Here is a 20,730-nt window from a genome sequence, read left to right as displayed (position 1 = left end):
ACAATATTAAGTCTTCCTATCAATTAATAAGGAATATCACTTCATTCAGTTAGCTCCCCTTTAATATCACTTATCAAAAATTTACAGTTTTCCTCATATGGATCTTGTATTTATTTTGATATACCTATACCTAAGTATTTCATTTTTCTTTGGATGGTAATGGAAAAGTTACTGTGTTTCTTTTTTTTTTTTAATCAAACGTTTATTGACCTTTCAATGTTCCCTTTCTATGAAGTACTTATTTATTTATTTAATTTTTTATTTTTTATAAACATATATTTCTATCCCCAGGGTTACAGGTCTCTGAATCACCAGGTTTACACACTTCACAGCACTCACCAAAGCACATACCCTCCCCAATGTCCATAATCCCACACCCTTCTCCCAACCCCTCTCCCCCCAGCAAACCTCAGTTTGTTTGTCTCCCTCCCAATTCCATCTTGTTTCATTGATTCTTCTTCTACCCACTTAAGCCCCCATGTTGCATCACCATTTCCTCATATCAGGGAGATCATATGATAGTTGTCTTTCTCTGCTTGACTTATTTCGCTAAGCATGATACGCTCTAGTTCCATCCATGTTGTCGCAAATGGCAAGATTTCATTTCTTTTGATGGCTACATAGTATTCCATTGTGTATATATACCACATCTTCTTGATCCATTCATCTGTTGATGGACATCTAGGTTCTTTCCATAGTATGGCTACTGTGGACATTGCTGCTATTAACATTCGGGTGCACGTGCCCCTTTGGATCACTACGTTTGTATCTTTAGGGTAAATACCCAGTAGTGCAATTGCTGGGTCATAGAGCAGTTCTATTTTCAACATTTTGAGGAACCTCCGTGCTATTTTCCAGAGTGGCTGCACCAGCTTGCATTCCCACCAACAGTGTAGGAGGGTTCCCCTTTCTCCGCATCCTCGCCAGCATCTGTCATTTCCTGACTTGTTGATTTTAGCCATTCTGACTGGTGTGAGGTGATATCTCATTGTGGTTTTGATTTGTAGTTTCCTGATGCCGAGTGATATGGAGCACTTTTTCATGTGTCTGTTGGCCATCTGGATGTCTTCTTTGCAGAAATGTCTGTTCATGTCCTCTGCCCATTTCTTCATTGGATTATTGTTCTTTGGGTCTTGAGTTTGCTAAGTTCTTTATAGATTATGGACACTAGTCCTTTATCTGATATGTCGTTTGCAAATATCTTCTCCCATTCTGTCAGTTGTCTTTTGATTTTGTTAACTGTTTCCTTTGCTGTGCAAAAGCTTTTGATCTTGATGAAATCCCAATAGTTCATTTTTGCCCTTGCTTCCCTTGCCTTTGGCGATGTTCCTAGAAGATGTTGCTGCAGCTGAGGTCAAAGAGGTTGCTGCCTGTGTTCTCCTCAAGGATTTTGATGGATTCCTTTTGCACATTGAGGTCCTTCATCCATTTTGAGTCTATTTTTGTGTGTGGTGTAAGGAAATGGTCCAATTTCATTTTTCTGCATGTGGCTCTCCAATTTTCCCAGCACCATTTATTAAAGAGGCTGTCTTTTTTCCATTGGACATTCTTTCTAGCTTTTCGAAGATTAGTTGACCATAGAGTTGAGGGTCTATTTCTGGGCTCTCTATTCTGTTCCATTGATCTATGGGTCTGTTTTTGTGCCAGTACCATGCTGTCTTGATGATGACAGCTTTGTAATAGAGCTTGAAGTCCGGAATTGTGATGCCACCAACGTTGGCTTTCTTTTTCAATATCCCTTTGGCTATTCGAGGTCTTTTCTGGTTCCATATAAATTTTAGAATTATTTGTTCCATTTCTTTGAAAAAGATGGATGGCACTTTGATAGGAATTGCATTAAATGTGTAGATTGCTTTAGGTAGCATAGACATTTTCACAATATTTATTCTTCCAATCCAGGAGCATGGAATATTTTTCCATTTCTTTGTGTCTTCCTCAATTTCTTTTATGAGTACTTTATAGTTTTCTGAGTATAGATTCTGTGCCTCCTTGGTTATGTTTATTACTAGGTATCTTATGGTTTTGGGTGCAATTGTAAATGGGATTGACTCCGTAATTTCTCTTTCTTCTGTCTTGCTGTTGGTGTAGAGAAATGCAACTAATTTCTGTCCATTGATTTTATATCCTGACACTTTACTGAATTCCTGTACAAGTTCTAGCAGTTTTGGAGTGCAGTCTTTTGGGTTTTCCACATATAGTATCATATCATCTGCGAAGAGTGATAATTTGATAATTTGATAATTTGACTTCTTCTTTGCTGATTTGGATGCCTTTAATTTCCTTTTGTTGTCTGATTGTTGAGGCTAGGACCTCTAGTACTATGTTGAATAGCAGTGGTGATAATGGACATCCCTGCCGTGTTCCTGACCTTAGCGGAAAAGCTTTCAGTTTTTCTACATTGAGAATGATATTTGCGGTGGGTTTTTCATAGATGGCTTTGATGATATTGAGGTATGTCCCCTCTATCCCTACACTTTGAAGAGTTTTGATCAGGAAGGGATGCTGTACTTTGTCAAATGCTTTTTCAGCATCTATTGAGAGTATCATATGGTTCTTGTTCTTTCTTTTATTGATGTGTTGTATCACATTGACTGATTTGCGGATGTTGAACCAACCTTGCAGCCCTGGAATAAATCCCACTTGGTCATGGTGAATAATCCTTTTAATGTACTGTTGAATCCTATTGGCTAGTATTTTGTTGAGTATTTTTGCATCTGTGTTCATCAAGGATATGATGGGATCCTTGTCTGGTTTTGGGATCAAGGTGATGCTGGCCTCATAAAATGAGTTTGGAAGTTTTCCTTCCATTTCTATTTTTTGGAACAGTTTCAGGAGAATAGGAATTAGTTCTTCTTTAAATGTTTGGTAGAATTCCCCCGGGAAGCCGTCTGGCCCTGGGCTTTTGTTTGTTTGGAGATTTTTAATGACTGTTTCAATCTCCTTACTGGTTATGGGTCTGTTCAGGCTTTCTACTTCTTCCTGGTTCAGTTGTGGTAGTTTATATCTTTCTAGGAATGCATCCATTTCTTCCAGATTGTCAAATTTGTTGGCGTAGAGTTGCTCATAGTATGTTCTTATAATAGTTTGTATTTCTTTGGTGTTAGTTGTGATCTCTCCTCTTTCATTCATGATTTTATTTATTTGGGTCCTTTCACTTTTCTTTTTGATAAGTCGGGCCAGGGGTTTATCAATTTTATTAATTCTTTCAAAGAACCAGCTCCTAGTTTCGTTGATTTGCTCTATTGTTTTTTTGGTTTCTATTTCACTGATTTCTGCTCTGATCTTTATGATTTCTCTTTTCCTGCTGGGCTTAGGGTTTCTTTCTTGTTCTTTCTCCAGCTCCTTTAGGTGTAGGGTTAGGTTGTGTCCTGAGACCTTTCTTGTTTCTTGAGAAAAGCTTGTACCGCTATATATTTTCCTCTCAGGACTGCCTTTGTTGTGTCCCACAGATTTTGAACCGTTGTATTTTCATTATCATTTGTTTCCATGATTTTTTTCAATTCTGCTTTAATTTCCCGGTTGACCCAGTCATTCTTTAGAAGGATGCTGTTTAGTCTCCATGTATTTGGGTTCTTTTCAAACTTCCTTTTGTGGTTGAGTTCTAGCTTTAGAGCATTGTGGTCTGAAAATATGCAGGGAATGATCCTAATCTTTTGATACCAGTTGAGTCCTGATTTAGGACCGAGGATGTGATCTATTCTGGAGAATGTTCCATGTGCACTAGAGAAGAATGTGTATTCTGTTGTTTTGGGATGAAATGTTCTGAATATATCTGTGATGTCCATCTAGTCCAGTGTGTCGTTTAAGGCCTTTATTTCCTTGTTGATCTTTTGCTTGGATGATCTGTCCATTTCAATGAGGAGAGTGTTAAAGTCTCCTACTATTATTGTATTATTGTTGATGTGTTTCTTTGATTTTGTTATTAATTGGTTTATATAGTTGGCTGCTCCCACGTTGGCGGCATAGATATTTAAAACTGTTAGATCTTCTTGTTGGACAGACCCTTTGAGTATGATATAGTGTCCTTCCTCATCTCTTATTATAGACTTTGGCTTAAAAACGAATTGATTTTATCTAAGGATTGCCACTCCTGCTTTCTTCTGATGTCCATTAGCATGGTAAATTCTTTTCCACCCCCTCACTTTAAATCTGGAGGTGTCTTCGGGCTTAAAATGAGTTTCTTGGAGGTAACATATAGATGTGTTTTGTTTTTTTATCCATTTTGATACCCTGTGTATTTTGACAGGGGCATTTAGCCCATTAACATTCTGGGTAACTATTGAGAGATATGAATTTAGGGCCATTGTATTGCCTGTAAGGTGACTGTTACTGTATATGGTCTCTGCTCCTTTCTGATATACCACTTGTAGGCTCTCTCTTTGCTTAGAGAACCCCTTTCAAGATTTTCTGTAGAGCTGGTTTGGTGTTTGCAAATTCTTTCAGTTGTTGTTTGTCCTGGAAGCTTTTAATCTCTCCTTCTATTTTCAATGATAGCCTAGCTGGATATAGTATTCTGGGCTGCATGTTTTTCTCATTTAGTGCTCTGAAAATATCATGCCAGCTCTTTCTGGCCTGCCAGGTCTCTGTGGATAAGTCAGCTGCCAATCTAATATTTTTACCATTGTATGTTACAGACTTCTTTTCCCGGGCTGCTTTCAGGATTTTCTCTTTGTCACTGAGGCTTGTAAATTTTACTATTAGGTGATGGGGTGTGGGCCTATTCTTATTGATTTTGAGGGGCGTTCTCTGAACCTCCTGAATTTTGATGCTCATTCCCTTTGCCATATTGGGGAAATTCTCCCCAATAATTCTCTCTAGTATACCTTCTGCTCCTCTGTCTCTTTCTTCTTCTTCTGGAATCCCAATTATTCTAATGTTGTTTCGTCTTATGGTGTCACTTATCTCTCGAATTCTCCCCTCGTGGTCCAGTAGCTGTTTGTCCCTCTTTTGCTCAGCTTCTTTATTCTCTGTCATTTGGTCTTCGATATCACTAATTCTTTTTTCTGCCTCATTTATCCTAGCAGTGAGAGCCTCCATTTTTTATTGCACCTCATTAATAGCTTTTTTGATTTCAACTTGGTTAGATTTTAGTTCTTTCATTTCTCCAGAAAGATCTTTTATATCTCCCGAGAGGGTTTCTCTAATATCTTCCATGCCTTTTTTGAGCCCGGCTAGAACCTTGAGAATTGTCATTCTAAACTCTAGATCTGACATATTACCAATGTCTGTATTGATTAGGTCCCTAGTCTTCGGTACCGCCTCTTGTTCTTTTTTTTTGTGGTGAATTTTTCCGTCTTGTCATTTTCTCCAGATAAGAGTATATGAAGGAGCAAGTAAAATACTAAAAGGGTGGCAACAACCACAGGAAAATATGCTTTAACAAAATCAGAAGAGATCCCAAATCGTGACGGGGGAGAAAGGAGATAAAAAGAGGTTCAAAAAGGAAGAAAGGAAAAAAAAGGAAAAAAGAAAAGAATTTAAAAAAAGAAAACAATAAAGAAAAATATATATATTAAACTAGTTAAAAAATGTTAAAAAAGAAAAGGGTAAAAGTTAAAAAGAAATTTTACCAGAAGGCGAAAAGAAAATGAAAAATAAAAAAATTAAATTACCTGCAAGACTAAAAAAAATCACTGGGAGAAAACCATGAGTTCCGTGCTTTGCCTTCTCCTCCTCTGGAATTCTGCTGCTCTCCTTGGTATTGAAGCCACACTCCTTGGTAGGTGAACTTGGTCTTGGCTGGATTTCTTGTTGATCTTCTTGGGGAGGGGCCTGGTGTCTTTGCCCCAGGCGGAATTGCACCACCCTTACCAGGGGTCAGGCTGAGTAATCCACTCGGGTTTGCTTTCAGGAGCTTTTGTTCCCTGAGCACTTTCTGTAGAGTTCCGGAGGACAGGTTTACAAATGGCGGCCTCCTGGTCTCTGGCCCATAGGAGCCGAGGGCCCGGGACCCCACTCCTCAGTGCGCCCTCAGAGAACAGTGCCCAGTTACTCCTGTCTGCCTGACCTCCAGTCGCGCTCCGAGCTCACCGAGCCTGAGGCTAGTTCAAGGTAAGCCCGAGCTGTGAGCTTACTGTCGGCTCTGTCTCTGTAGCCGGCTTTCCCGTTCCAATACCCGCAAGCTCTGAGACACTCAGACACCCCCGATCCTTCTGTGACCCTGCGGGACCTGAGGCCACGCTGACCTTGTGTGGGCTTCGCCCCGGTTTAGCCGCTGGAGTGATGTCCCTCAGTGGAACAGACTTTTAAAAGTCCTGATTTTGTGCTCCGTTGCTTCACCGCTTGCTGGGAGCCAGCCCCTCCCCCCGGGTTCTATCTTCCCATCGCTTTGGATTCACTTCTCTGCCGGTCCTACCTTTCAGAAAGTGGTTGTTTTTCTGTTTCCAGAATTGCTGTTCTTCTTCTCTTCGATCTGCCGATGGATTTTCAGGTGTTTGCAATCTTTAGATAAGCTATCTAGCTGATCTCCTGCTAGCTGATGTAGTCTTAGCCTGCTACTTCTCCGCCATCTTGACTCCTCCCCCAGTTACTGTGTTTCTATTTAAAAATTCCACATGTTCATTGTTGGGACATAGGAAAGCAACTGACTTTTATATATAAACTGTATATTTTACACCCTTTCTATAATTACTTATTGCGTCCAGGAGTTAGCTGACTTTTTTTTCAATGTTCTACATAGATGATTGTTCCACTTGAAAAGAAAGAAAGAGAGAACGAGACAGAGAGAGAGAGAGAGAGAGAAAGAAAGAAAGAAATTTTTATGTTTTCCTTCCAATTTGTATACCTTTTTCCTTTTCCTGCCTTATGCATTAGCAAAGACTTCCAGTATGATGTTGAAAGGTGTAGTGAGAGGGAACATCTTTGTCTTTTACCTGATCTTAGTGGGAGCTTTGAGTTTCTCACCATTAAGTATGATGTTAACTGTATATGTGTGTGGGTATGCATATATGTATATGCACATATATATCTCACATATACATAAGCATACATAACTGAATACATCACTACTATTATTTTTTAACAAATTATTATGTCACATTAGTTAAAAGTAAGAAAAAAGGTTTTATTTTATCTTCACTTATTCTCTTTGATGTTTTTCCTTTTCTTATATAGCTGTGAGTTTCTGATCTGTGTTATATTCCTTCTTTCTAAAGAATTTCCTTTAACATTTCTTGTAAGGCAAGTCTATTGGCAAAAAATTCCCTTAATTTTTCTTTGTCTAAGTTTTTATTTCTCCTTCACTTTTTAATAAAAAAATTTCAGGGTGCAGAATTTTAGGTTGGCATTTTTTTTTTCTCTCAATACCTTAAATACTTCACTCCACTGTCGTCTTGTTAGCATGGTTTCTGAGAAGTCACATGTAATTATCTTTGCTTCTCTTTAGGTAAGGAGTCTTTTACCTCTGGCTTTGTTTACTATTTTTTCTTCATCTTTTATTTTCTGTAATTTGAGGATACACTTAGGTGTAGTCTGTTGGTATTTCTCTTACTTGGTGTTGTTTAGCTTCCTGGATCTGTGGTTTCATGTATGACAGTATTTGGGGGAAATTCTCAGTCATTATTGTTTCAAACATTTCTTCTGTTCCTTTCTCTTTCTCTTCTCCTTCCCACTGGGTATTCCAATGGGTATCCTCATTATGTGTATGTTACACTTTTATAGTTGTCCCATAGACCTTAGAGACTACATTCTGCTTCAGCCTCCGTTCTCTTTCCTTTTTGGTTTTCAGGTATTCTGTGAATATATTCTTTAGCTCAGAGAGTCTTTCTTCAGCCATGTCTAATCTAATGAGCCCATCAAAGACATCCTTTCTGTTACTTTTTTTTCCTCTCTCTCTCTTTTTTTTACCTCTAGCATTTCTTTTGGGTTCTTTCTTAGGATTTCCATCTTTCTGCTTACATTGCCCATCTATTCTTGCATTGTCTACTTTACCCAGTAGAGCTCTTTGTATATAACTCATAGCCATTTTAAATTCCCAGTCTGACAATTCCAATGTCCCTACCATGTCTGGATGTGATACATACTCTGTCTCCTCAAATTGTGTGTGTTGGGGGGAGGGAGTGTTGTTTTGTTCCCTTTTTGTTATGCCTTATAACTCTATCTTGATAGCTAGACACGCTGTACTGGATAAAAGGAACTGCGGTAAATAGGCCTTTAATAATGTGCTGGTGAGGTGTTGGGAAGGAAAAACATTCTATAGTCCTATTATTAGGTCTGTGTTTTAGTGAGCCTATGCTTCTGGACTGTGAACTTCACAAGTGTTTCTTGGGGGTTTTTTCTCTCCCCTCTTAGGTGGAACAGGATGGCTAAGGAGGGCTGGAATGGGTATTTCATTTCCCCAGGTTACTTAAGTTCTAATATAAACCAGGTAAGGCTCTGGTTAACTAAATTTCCCTGAAAGGCAGGTGTTACTAAGAAAACAGAATGCTCTGGTGTATTTCAAAATGGTTCCTTTTTGGGACACCTGGGTGGCTCACTCAGTTAAGAGTTTGCCTTTGGCTCAGGTCATGACCCCAGAGTCCTGAGATCGAGTCCCATATCAGGCTCCTTGCTCAGTAGGGACCCTGCTTCTACCTCTGCCTCCCACTCCCCCTGCCCTTCACTTGCACTGGGTATCTCTCTGACAAATAAATAAATAAAATATTTTTTAAAAATGGCTCTTTCTCCCCCTCTCTCAGTTGAAAGCCCTCAGGAATTTTTCTCTGATACTTAGTATCCTAACAATCTTACAGTGTTGTGGGACCCCCCTACCCAACACTACCATGTCTAGGTCCCCTTGGAGACTTTAACTTTCTGAATTGTTCACACTGAGCCTATAGCTATTCATCAATTACAGTCAGGTTTTCCTACACTGGCACAGCAGCAGCTTCTGCTTGTGAGTGTCTGCATCAGGAATCCCTGGCTCCCTTTATTTTCCTGTCTCTCCAGTGTTGTGTGCAGCACTTTGCCTTGTGTGTTCCCCACCTATAGATCCAAAAAGAGTGGTAAATATTTCAGTCTGTTCAGCTTTTTATGTGTTTTTAAGCTCTAGTGGTGACTTCCAACCTTCCTTTATAGGAGCCAGAAATTAGATAAGTTGGTTTTCATGCCTGAATAAGTGAAGAAATCTTTCTTCATCCTTTCATTCATTCAACAGATACTTACTGGGCACCTCAACTTGCTCAACAGCATTCTAGGCACTAACAATATCATATTGATTTGGGTCCTCATTTTAAGCTTGCAATCTGTTTTTTAATTTGTTATTTCATCTTTAAGCTCTTACCCATTGAATACTGGTTCTCATTAAGCTCCAGAGAATGCAGCATTTATGAGTTATTTTCTGTTCCTTTAGTTTATATTTTCATTTGGTTGGACTCTATTTTTTGCATGCAGTGCATGATTTCATGTTGTGCTATAGTATTTCTGCATCACTGCCACATCACTTTGTTTCATCTTGCTCATTCTTTGCTCAAAGATGAAATAACAGATGAAAAGAGGGCTGCAAGTTTAAAATGAGGACCCAAACCAATGTCATTACAGAGCAAATAAGTAAACTAGATACAAAACTTAACTTTAAGATCTAAAGAACATCCAGTGTTTTGGGTAAATTAAAAACACCCACCACCCCTCTGGAAGCCAATAGTTTTTTCTCTACATTTGAGAGTCTAAGGGTTCTTGTCCTTTTTTCTTTGTTCATTTGTTTTGCTTCTTAAATTCCACATATGAGTGAACTCATAAGGTATTTGTCCTTATCTGACTTATTTTGCTTAACATTATACTCTCTAGATCTATCCATGTTATTGCAAGCATCAAGAATTCACTCTTTTTTATGACTGAGTAATACTCCATTGCATATATATTCTACATTTTCTTTATCCATTCGTCTATTGATGGACATTGAATTCTTTCCATAATTTGGTTATTCTAAAAAATGCTGCAGTAAACACATTTTTATTACCATACCATCTTCTGTGATTTTTCATTGCAAATATGCAACAATTGATTTTCATTTATAATTTAAATAGGATTTAAGGGAAACGATTTAAGTTTCATACTTTTAAGAATCAGAACTGGACTGAAATGCTGTTGCCCTACTGATTAGCTGAGCAATTTTGCACAACTTACCAATCCTACTCATGCACTCTGCTCCCTTATCTCTACAATATCAGCACAGACAATAATCAACTGTGTTGCAGATATAGCCGTGAAACAGGAGCAAAATTAAAAGGGCTAATTTCCACAAGTGCTCAGGGAGGATTATAACATGAACATGTTGACAGAGCTAACAACATGCAGTCAGTTGAAATGCCTAGGAAAAACAATGAGAAAAAAGAAACCTGAAGCGCTTTGTGGGGAGAGGTGTCACAGACTGTCCTTACCCTTGAAGAATGGGGAAGAACATTAGGCATGTGACAGACAACAAATGATAATCAGTTAATTAATTTAATCTGGCTCACAGAGCAACCTAAACTTTGATGAAAAATAGACATCTCTCCTTTTAGCTGTTTCTTATTAAAATATCAGGTTGCTTTGTAAAATATACTTTAAAAATAACTAAGCTAAGCCTCTCACCAGCAAGCAAGCTTACCATGGACTAAGTGGAAGGGTTTAGGGGCATATCTAGTTTGATCTCACATGAAACGAATGGAACATAATTGAGGATGTTCTTCAGCCACAGGGAACAAAAAGAAGACCATACCATCAGGTGTAGTGGTTATGAATATGAATCTTGGGTGTCCTGGGTTTGATTCTGGCTCTTCCACTCATAGCCATACAATCTCTGATAAGTACTTTAATATCTCTGAGCTCTTCATTTATGTAGTGGACATAAAAATACAAAACATTAAGCTTGTCTCAAGGATTATGATAGTGTGTGAAGTGCTTAGCTTAGTGTTTTGACTACAAATCCTTTTCTCCATATCCTTCAAAGTTAACTCTCAATAAGTGATACCTATTATTAATATAATACTGTGACATCATAAGCATATGGCCTTTGGATTCCATCAGATCTGGGTTCAAGTTCTGGCACCACCACCTTTTGATTAATGACCTTGGAAAGTTGTTTTTCTCTTTCATCTTTTTATTCATTTATTCATTTATTTTTAAACTTTCTTTTTGTTTATTTATTTATTTTGGGGAGAGAGAGAGAGAGATAGAAGATCTTAAGGAGGCTCTACATCCAGTGTAGAGTCTGATGCAGGGCTCAATCTCATGATCCTGAGATCAAGACCTGAGTCAAAATCAAGAGTCAGATGCTCAACCAACTAAGCCACCTAGGCACCCCTCATTTTCAAATTTAAAATGAGTATAATAATACAAATGTCTTTGGTGATGGTAGAGGTTAAATGAGATAATACATGTAATGTATATCCAGTACATGAGAGGCATTCAACAGATGCCAGTCATTTTTATCACTTTCCCTAAAGAATAATATCTAAATTTTTACAATAGAATCCAAGGTCCTTCTAGTCTGGCCAAGCTCTTTCTCCAACCTCAGTTCTTAACATTCTCCTTCTATACTCTGCTTCTTCCTTTCTTCCTCCTCTGCTTTTCCTAACTCCTCTGTCTCCTACTTCATAACCTTCCACTCTTAGAACTGGGATTCTGATAAGGAAATAGCCCCCTTGAGATTCTAACCAAAGGATAAGAAAGTCCCAATGTCTGATCTTGGTAATTAGGTTATAACCTCTCTTATATCAAGGTTCATAGTCATCTTGGGGAGGGCTTGATCTCTTACAACAGTGGAGACACTATCAACTTTTTCTCTTCCAGAAAAATTCTATTAATTTCTCTCCCTCTCTCTCTCTCTCTTTCTCTCTCTCTCTCTCTCACACACACACACACACACACACACACACTTGGTATTTGTCATTCTTCTCTGGCCTCATTATCTCTCTTGTCAGTATTTCATCTGCCACTACCTTAGCTGTTAGTAGTTCCCCAGCACTAGAGACAGGGGAGATTATGACAACCATGAGCATTAAATGTAATAACAGCTACAACTCAGTTTTAGCTGTTGTCTTGGAGAAATTTAGCCCAGATTTCCATGTGAAATATCTTGATTTTTAAGGTTGGTAACAAGTTTGAAAAAGAAAAATGCACTATGCTGAAAAACATGCCTGAATTCACTCTGTGGTCCATCAGGTCGCAGTCTCTGCTCTGGGATATTCAGATAGCACTGCCAATGATTCTAATGTCCATTTTAGGGCTTACAAAAATGACGCCTGTGGAACTGACTATATTCGAAGTGCCTGGCACAGTGTCTGGCACATGGCAGACACACAATAAATATATATTGGATAAATGAGTCGTGCAGACATCCCCTTTCACAGTTAAATTTATTCACTGTTACTCAATCTAATGGTTGGCCAAACATTTTGGTTTCATTCTTAGACTAGTTCCTGTTAAAGGTCTGCTATTGGTGTTTCCCAGCTGTTAAACTATGCTATTCTTAGTACTTTGCTTTACAGTTTATTTCAAAATATGTTGGATGCATCCTGCTTGTGTCAGACCTGGTCATCACACTCCTTCAATTGCCTTGTCATCAGTATTGTTTTCTGGCTTCACACTTACTACAAGGTAACATTCCCAGTGCAGGGAAAATGCTTTTACTGTCTAAGGAATGAGAGGACCAATCTACCATTTATTTCTCCCACATCAAAGCATCTTCCTTAAAGTGTATAGAGAATGAAAATGGTTATTTTTACTATTTCACTCATTCATTCAAAGCTAAGCCATTGGGGGAAAAATTATCCAGAGTATAACTCTGTGCTTGGCACACAAAAAAAGAGAAGACAAAAAATGACCTTTAATTTCAAGAAGCTTACAGTCAAGTAAAACAGACGGAAACAGCCTAGTACAATGTGTGCTGCAAGGAGAAGGAAGCACACAGGAGAGGCAGGATGGACAAGTGGTTAAGAGCATTGATTCTGGAGCAGACTCCCAGGTTCCAAATTTGGCTTCTCTACTTACCAGCTGTTTGAAGAAGTTACCTAACATCATTATGACTTGGGTTTTCCCGTGCGTAAAATGGGTGTAAGGGAATCTAGATTGTAGTTAAGATTTAAATGAATTAAAATGGGTAAAATTCTTAGATTAACTAGTACCTGGTATAAAGTAACTCAATAAATGTTATGTTACTACTACAAAAGGTGCACTTAACCTTATGTGTATGGTTGGTGTGTGGCAGTAGCTAGGTAAAAAGAAAGAAAGATTTTCTTGAGGTACTTACAGATATAAGTCCTAAAGATTTCTTTCCTCAACAAATACTTACCAGGTATTTGCTCTGCACCAGGCCCTAGAGGAATACATGTAAAACAGGGAAGGAAAACTTCCTAGGCAACAAGAACAGCAAGTTCAAAGCCATGAAGATGTGAGAGGTCAAGGCGTTCTTGGAAGTGCACATAGTTCAGTGTGAGGGAGAACAGGGCTAGAGTTGAAGTAGAGCAGAAGATAAGACAAAATGTAGACAGCCTTGTATATCACACTGAGCATTTGCTATTTATTCCATGGACATATGAGCCAAGGAAGGTTTTAAGTTCGGGAGTGACTGTGATCTTATTTGTGTATTTTACAACATTACTCTGGTGATAATATTAATCTGAGCAAACACAATGTTCTTTAGGAAGTGAGATCTCCCTCAAAACTCCTTACAAGAGAGGATGGTTTTCTATGCAAATCAAAACTAACGGAATTTTAAATAAGAACACTTACAAATTCTAAAGTGAAAGTGAGTTTTTCACATGTGATTAGAGCATGAGATATCATCTCAGAAAGAAACACCTGATAATCCACGAGACTCTCAGCATAAAATAACAATCCAAGCCTGGCCCTTCTGGACTAATCTCATATCCTTTTTGTGTCTCGTTCATTCATTTAATCAACATTTATTGTGCCAGACACTGCTCTAGACACCTGAGATACAACAGTAAACAACAATAACAATAAGATTTCTGACCACTGGAAGATAGGCAGATAATAAACACTAAAGATAATAAGTTAATTACATGAAATATTAAAAGGAGATAAGTATTATTGAAATTTAAAAAATGAACCAGTGTAAGGAAACTGGGATTGTCCATTCATGATAGGAAACATAATAATACCATGATTTCAGCACAGATGAAAGGAACTGCAAAGCTGTCTGCAGTACAAAATCCTTGGTAAACTCTATAGTGGGTACAAAGTCCTCTCATGACACATGGGTCTAAGCTTCAGAAAGAGAGCTACCCCTGAAAAATTGCATCTGTGCACCCATACATATATATATATATATATGAACAATTTATAAATATGTGTGTATATATATTATATAAACCAAGATTTTTACAGCCTATGTAAGTTTGTTTTGAACAATGTGATATGGACAAGGCTTAAAATGGGCTGAGACATTTTCTCCCCATTACTTCCATAATAAACAATGCCAGTGTTTGGGGGTGGGGTGTATGTAAATGTGTGTGTGTGTGTGTGTGTGTGTGTGTGTGTGTGTTTTGGATAGCATCTCCTGCTTGGAACAGAGCCAGCCAGAGCCCTATTCTTCTACAACCTGTCTTGATAACAGCCCAACCCCACAGGAACCTCAATTAAAAAAAGAAAAATCACAAAAACAAACAAACCTCCTTCAACAACATAGTATCATGGAATGGTGTGTCCTTCCTCGCTAATCCACCCTTCGTGTAGTCCTGACTCCAAGGGAAGAATGCCACCTACCGAATCATCCGCACCAGTCAGTCGGTCCTGCAAAGTGCAACCCTCGACTCGCCCGGGGTTGGCTCCAAATCCCCTCCCTGTGATTATTCTCTGGCTTTAAAAAAATTTGCCACTATTTGGGCTGTCAGGAAGTTATGCTCTCGGTGCAGATATCTGATAAACACTTCCACATATTGTAGCCTTCTCAATGGCAAAGCCAAATTTCAGGGTCCTCTCTCTTGCCTGCATTTTCCTTAATTGCTCTTTGACGTTTGGAATGCCCGTGTCTTTGCAGCCGCAGACAGCGGAAACTGCTGGTGCAAATTGTGCCGAGGCTGCTGACCTGCGGCTGCAGAAGCCAAGGAGGGCTACCCCAACACGCTAACGTTCAGGATTGCTCAAGAGGTCAGGCGGTGCTGGAGGCTTCCCAATGTGCACAGCCGCGGCACCCTGCGATGTGCAGCTCCAACCCGAGACCTCGGGAGTGGGGGCTTAGGGGCCGGGGGTGGGGAGTGGGAACGCGGTCCGGGGTCGGCGGGACCCCTCTGCAGTCCACTGAAAGCGAGGCAGGAATCGCCGCAACTACCCGGTTCCGGCTGAGGTCGCCGCGACTGCGCCGCCGCACGCGCTGCCGCGTCGCCGTCCCCCACGGGCGCAGCGCTGGCAGGGATGCGGCCGGGTGCGCGTGGGCTGGGCGGCTGGAGAGGCGCGCGACCATGCCCTAGAGGCCCCCGTTCGTGACACGGGCCGGTGAGCTCCTGCGGGCTGGGCCTGCCTGCCCGGAGTCGCAGGCTGGCAAGGTCAGTCGGTCGCCTGTTCCCCAGCAGATCTCTGCAAGCTGAGAAATACGGCGGGCCCTGCGCGCCGCAGTCCGAGGAAACCGCTAGGAGCGCCGCGGCCCGAGGACGGCGGCCGGGGGCGGGTCCCGGCGCGGGGCGCCTGGCGCGGAGGGGGCGGGCCCGAGGCGGGGCGGGCCGAGGCGCGGACGGGCAGTCGCCGCCGCAATCGCCTGCAGCCCGCGGTGCTGAGCACAGCTGCGGTGCATGGCCCCGACGGGAGGCGCGCCGGCAGCCCGGCTCCCTGCCTGAGCGCGACAGCCGCCTCGGGCCCACGCGTCCTCGCCCCTCCGGCAGGCGTCCCGCGGACATGACCGCGTAGCCTCCTCCTGGGCTGGGATTTGAGGGAAAGTCTTCTTCATGGAAGCGATGTCCCCCCAGCAGGAGACTCTAGGGGGGCAGCCGGGGCGCTCCTCTTCTCTGACAGGCGTGTCTCGGATCGCGGGAGGCCCCGGCACCAAAAAGGTGAGGACGTTGAGCGGCGCCCTGCGCCCGCCGCAGCCGCCCCACTCCCCGCGCGCGCCCTCCGCGCCGCCACCGCCGCGCACGAGCCGGCTGCCTCGGGGATTAACGCTCGAGGCTCGCGGCCCGCAGGCGAGTTCTGGGACGTTCCCGCCTTCCCCGCCCTTACGGCGCCGCGGTCCCCCAAGTCACCCCGAGACCCCCGGGTTTCGCGTCCAGAGTTGCAAACGCTCTCGGAGAGGCCCCCACAGGCTCCCTCTCCCTGTCTTCATCCGCCGCGGGACCGGCGGCCGGGCTCCTCCTTCAGTCGGGGCGCGCGGGCGGACACTGGGGCCTCGTCTTTCCCCGGCACCCCCTCCCCCGAGGGCTCGGCCCTTGGGTCCCCCCCGAGGACCCCCGGGTGCTCACCGTCTGCGGACAGGGTCACCTCCCAGTCGTCAGGGCCCGTGGCGTCGGTCGGGACCGGCACCCCGCGCTGAGAAAGGTAGGCGGGCGGGCGGGCTGCGGCGCTCGGCCTCGCACCTGGACGCTGAGGCGCGGCCGCTCCGCGGTTTTTTTCTGGTGGGGTGGGGCGGGGGAGGTTCCTGCGCCGACTGGGCGCTTCCGCCACTACTCCGGGGGCTAGGAGGCGGCGGTCAGCCTCGCAGGTGTGCTCGGGATGCTCACGGTCCATCCCGCAGGGGCAGGGAGGTTTGGTGGAGCTGGAACCGGGCTGGGCGGGGCCGTGGACTGCGGTGGAGGGTCGCGGGGGCCGGGCACAGGAGCCTTCGCCCTGCGGGGTCCCCTGGTCCCCCCAGGCCGCGGCGGGGTCGGAGAGGGGCCCGGGCGTGGGGGATGGGGCGCCGAGCGTGACCTGTCAGAGCCGGGAGCGGGGACGCTGGCGACAACTTGTAGCGTTCCGTCCGGGTGCACACGGCCGCGGTGCGGCGTGCTGGTGCGGACCGGGCCGGGCGTCTTGGAAAGGGTCCTCTAGGCAAGTGCACGTGGCCGAGAGCCGCCGGCCTCTGCAGTCCTGCTGTCTGCCGGCGGCATTTGGGGCTTTCTGGCCGTGTCCACTCCTCCTCCACCCATTCACCCACCCACCCCCTGACCTTCTGCTATTTGGCCCCCTTTTTTTTTTTTTTTGGCCCTATGTCCTGGTGGTGCCCCTCCAGTTTCTCTGGAAACAAATTGGGATTAGAGGGATCACCGAACTCTTCCCTAAGAAATGTCTGGAGGCGCCGCGTTTGTGTCCTGAGAACCTGATGATGGTCCAGACCTCACAGCCTTTCATGCTTCTGCGCACCAGGATCCTGGGTTGGCGAGAGGTCATTTGAGGAGAGGTGAGATGGTGCTTGGAGTACAGAAGGGAATGGGCGCTCCACGGGATCTTGACCCTGTCGCGCGGGGCCACCTAGGGGTGCCCGTGCACTGGTGATAGATGGGCTGAAGTACTGGCCGGCCATTGATGTATTGAGGCTGTGGTGTGTCCTTGTCACTTTTTCCCTTCTGAGATGAGATGCAGGGATAGCTCTGTGTGTGTGTGCGTGCGTGCGTGTGTGTGTGTGTGTGTGTGTGTGCGAGCAAGCGAGAGAGAGAGAATTCATCCAGCTAGCGCCACATTCGGGAAGGTAAATGAATGTTCAGAGTAATTGACACAGACTTGAAAGCATTTTTCTATTCCTGTAAACTTAAGGAATTGGGAAAAATCAAAGATTGATATTCCTGGGCAGTTCTCTTACTAAAGGAAATTAAGCATGCTGGCAAAGGACATTTGAGTAGCTTGATCATTTATCAAGTAGTACTTGTCCAATAAATGAAAGATTGCCTCCCATCTTAAGCCATTGTCCTTAAGATGCTGTCCTTCATTATACATCTTAATGGGCTGTCACATTATCAAGTCTTTTCCTTCCTTCCTCCCTCTCTTCTTTCCCACCTTCCTTCCTTCCCTTCTCTTTATCTCTTTCTTTCTTTCTTTTCAAAGGAAATAGATTTTGCCAATCTGGGCATTCTGTAGCTTTTTACTACCTTTGGGGCAAAGACGAGGTTGAAGAACTGCTTTCTTTTAATATTTTTTTAGATAAAAGTGCATCTCTCTCATTTTAAATATTAGCAGGCATGCCTTGATTTCAGACCTCCATATTAGGAATAGAAAGTAATTATAATAAAAAATATTTCCAAACTGTAGTTCATGGAATCATTGCCATTTACACTTTTACGGACACTAGTCTTCAGGTAAGCCAAATACTCAACAGACTCATCTTTATGTTCTGTTTTGCCCTTTTGGTGTTTGGTAGTTTTACTGAGTCATGAGACTTATTTCTTAAAAAGTCTACTGTGTGATTGTACTGTGTGTTATAGTGTTAATTACCAAGGTATAGATCAATGTTGTTTAAATTGCCAGTTACAATCAAAATTATAAAAAAAATAAATAGAAAAATAAATCCTAGCAAATGAGTAATAGTGAGAACAATTTTGTATTACTTCTTTTTATCTGTTTCATATATGTATTTTGGTAGTGATATAAAACGTGTTTTTTTTTTTCTGAATGATCTGAATTTTTAAAGACAAGTTTATTGGCCAGATCACTATATGGAGTCAGTTCATCTGGCTTTTAGTTCCAGTTCTATTACTGTCTTGATGATCTTGAGGAAATCACTTGACCTGTTTCAGTTTCCTCATTTGTAAAATGGGAATCAGAGGGATAATGCTGCAGAAAGTGCTTTGAAAAGTATATAGATGACCATTACTTCTTTCATTCTATGAAACAAGGTGATCCTTAATTAAAAAAAAAAGAAAAGCAAAACAGTAGCATCTTTCAAGCTAGTCATGCTGAGAGACTGTTAATCCAGTGGTACCACCATTGCCTCTACTGTAGTTCATATTCCCAGAAATTACTGTTAAAGAGGCAATTGCATGCAATGTGGTGAAATTTGGAGTGCAATGACCCATGTTCAAATCTTCACTGTGTTGGTCCTATTTTTCTGACCATAACCTTAACCTTCAGTTTCCTATTTCTAAAATGAATGTAATAGTAGTACCTATCTATTCAAGATTGTTGGGAGTACTAAATGTGAAATTGAGTGAATACCGACATATAATATGCACTCAGTAAGTATTAGCTCTTACTGTTAGTAGTTTCTCCCATATTTGTGGTTCATACTGTTGTTCCACTTGTTCAAGCTAAAATCTGGGATTCATTTTTGACTCCTTCATTTCTTCACTCTACCACAACTGTCAGAAAGGCCGGTCAACTATTCACAACATAACTTTAATTTCTCCACTTCCTCTCTACTGCTGCCACTGTAGCCTAAGCCAGCCCACCACCATCTCTCACTTGTAACTTTCCAGAAACTCCCTAACTTGCTAACACTTTTCTTGCTCTTCCCTGGCCCAGTTTCCACTTAGCAGCACCAGAGTGATCTGTAAAAATGTAAACTGATCATATTGCTGTCTTCCTTAAAATCCTATAGTGACTTTCTGTCATACTTAGATAAAATTCAGATGCCTTTTCTTAGCCTTCTCTATTTCTCCCATCTTATCTACCTTTCCCACCTTGTGTATTCTCCAGCCACATGGGCCTTGGGTCTTCTGATTCACTCCTATTCTGAGGCCTTGGGTGTTGCTCTTCCCTCGGCTTCTGCCACAGGTCTTTGCAGTGTTGTCTCACTCATGTTCAGATGTCTGGTCCTCTCAGAGGGCTGTCCTGACTACCGAAATGGAAATTGCTGCCCTCAGTCATGCTCCATACCTCTGTTTTATTTTCATCTTAGCATTCATCCTTGCCTCTTTTTTTTATTTACTTCTCATGCGAGCTGAACCCTTTGGCAGATTGTGAAAACCATGAGAATTGGGATCTTATCTTCTGTATTGTTGAAGGCTGCCTCTCTAGTGCTTAAGACAGTGCATATGTGAGGTACTCAATAAACACTGGTTTGGTTATATAGCAGTGAACAGGACAGATATAGTCTGTGTTCAGAGTGCTTGATTTAGACCAGAATCAGCAAAAGGGCCAGATAGTAAATAATCTAGGTTTGTAGACCATAAGGTCTCTATTGCAACTACCTACTTTGCCCTAGTAGCTGTACCAACCACTGACAGTATGTAAATGACGGGCATAACTGTGTTCCAGTAAAACTGGATTTAGAAAAATAGGCAGTGTGGTCCCTGGCATATAGTTTGCTTACACCCTAGTTTAGAGCATTGCTGCTTACTAGAACTTTCTGTGCTGATGGTACTGCTCTTTATCTACAATGTCCAGTCTGATAACCACTAGCTACATGTGGCTGTTGAGCCCTTGTCATGTGGCTGTATAAGTGAGGAACAAAAACATTTTGAACAGCTCCACTGAGGTATAATTGACATGCAGGAAACTGTATATATTTGAGGTCTAGAAATCTGTAAGCTTTGGCACATGTATACACTTACGAAACCATCGCAGTCAAGAGAATGAACATACTTATAATCTCCCAAAGTTTATGTCCCTTGCGAATCGCTTGGTTTATTCCCCATTCCTAGTCAACCATTCGTCTGTTTTCTGTCACTGTAGATTATTTTGCATTCTCAAGAATTATGTATCAATAGAATCATACTATGTATTTTTTTCTAACATCTTTAATTCAATATAATTATTTTAAGATTCATTCATGTTTTTGCATCCATCAGTGGTTCATTTCATAGCTGAGTAGTATTCCATCATGCAGAGAAGCCACAGTTTGTTTATCCATTCACCTATTAGTGGATATTTGGGTTGTTTCCAGGTTTTGGCTACTACACATAAAGTTGCTGT

The 20,730-nt window shown here is 42.2% G+C and overlaps 1 protein-coding gene and 1 long non-coding RNA gene across 10 annotated transcripts in view; one reads left to right on the top strand and one right to left on the bottom strand.

Annotated features, from left to right (window-relative positions):
- Positions 1-17,081, bottom strand: part of LOC309841405 — a 444,569-nt gene extending 427,488 nt beyond the window's left edge. For 3 of the 6 annotated variants that reach the window (XR_014299107.1, XR_014299108.1, XR_014299109.1), the window contains exon 1: positions 16,371-17,081. This is a non-coding gene — a long non-coding RNA (uncharacterized lncRNA). The remainder of the gene's footprint in view (positions 1-16,370) is intronic. The other 3 variants (XR_014299110.1, XR_014299111.1, XR_014299112.1) reach the window with 1 other exon arrangement.
- ARHGAP20 (Rho GTPase activating protein 20) overlaps positions 15,285-20,730 on the top strand; it is a 136,497-nt gene continuing 131,051 nt past the window's right edge. Inside the window, exons 1-2 of one of the 4 annotated variants that reach the window (XM_082684284.1) lie at positions 16,032-16,446; positions 17,117-17,284. Coding sequence is in view for 1 of the 4 variants with exons in the window: in XM_082684282.1 (XP_082540408.1) it covers positions 15,861-15,965 (105 nt within the window). In the remaining 3 variants the exon portion in view is untranslated. Of the gene's footprint in view, positions 15,465-15,628; positions 15,966-16,031; positions 16,447-17,116; positions 17,285-20,730 lie in introns of those variants that run through there. The other 3 variants (XM_082684283.1, XM_082684282.1, XM_082684285.1) reach the window with 3 other exon arrangements.

This window comes from Mustela nivalis (genome assembly GCF_964662115.1).
Source record: "Mustela nivalis genome assembly, chromosome: 9".
Taxonomy (NCBI): Eukaryota; Metazoa; Chordata; class Mammalia; order Carnivora; family Mustelidae; genus Mustela; species Mustela nivalis.
Note: the sequence above shows the minus strand (reverse complement) of the source record. Positions and strands in the feature narration are given on the sequence as shown.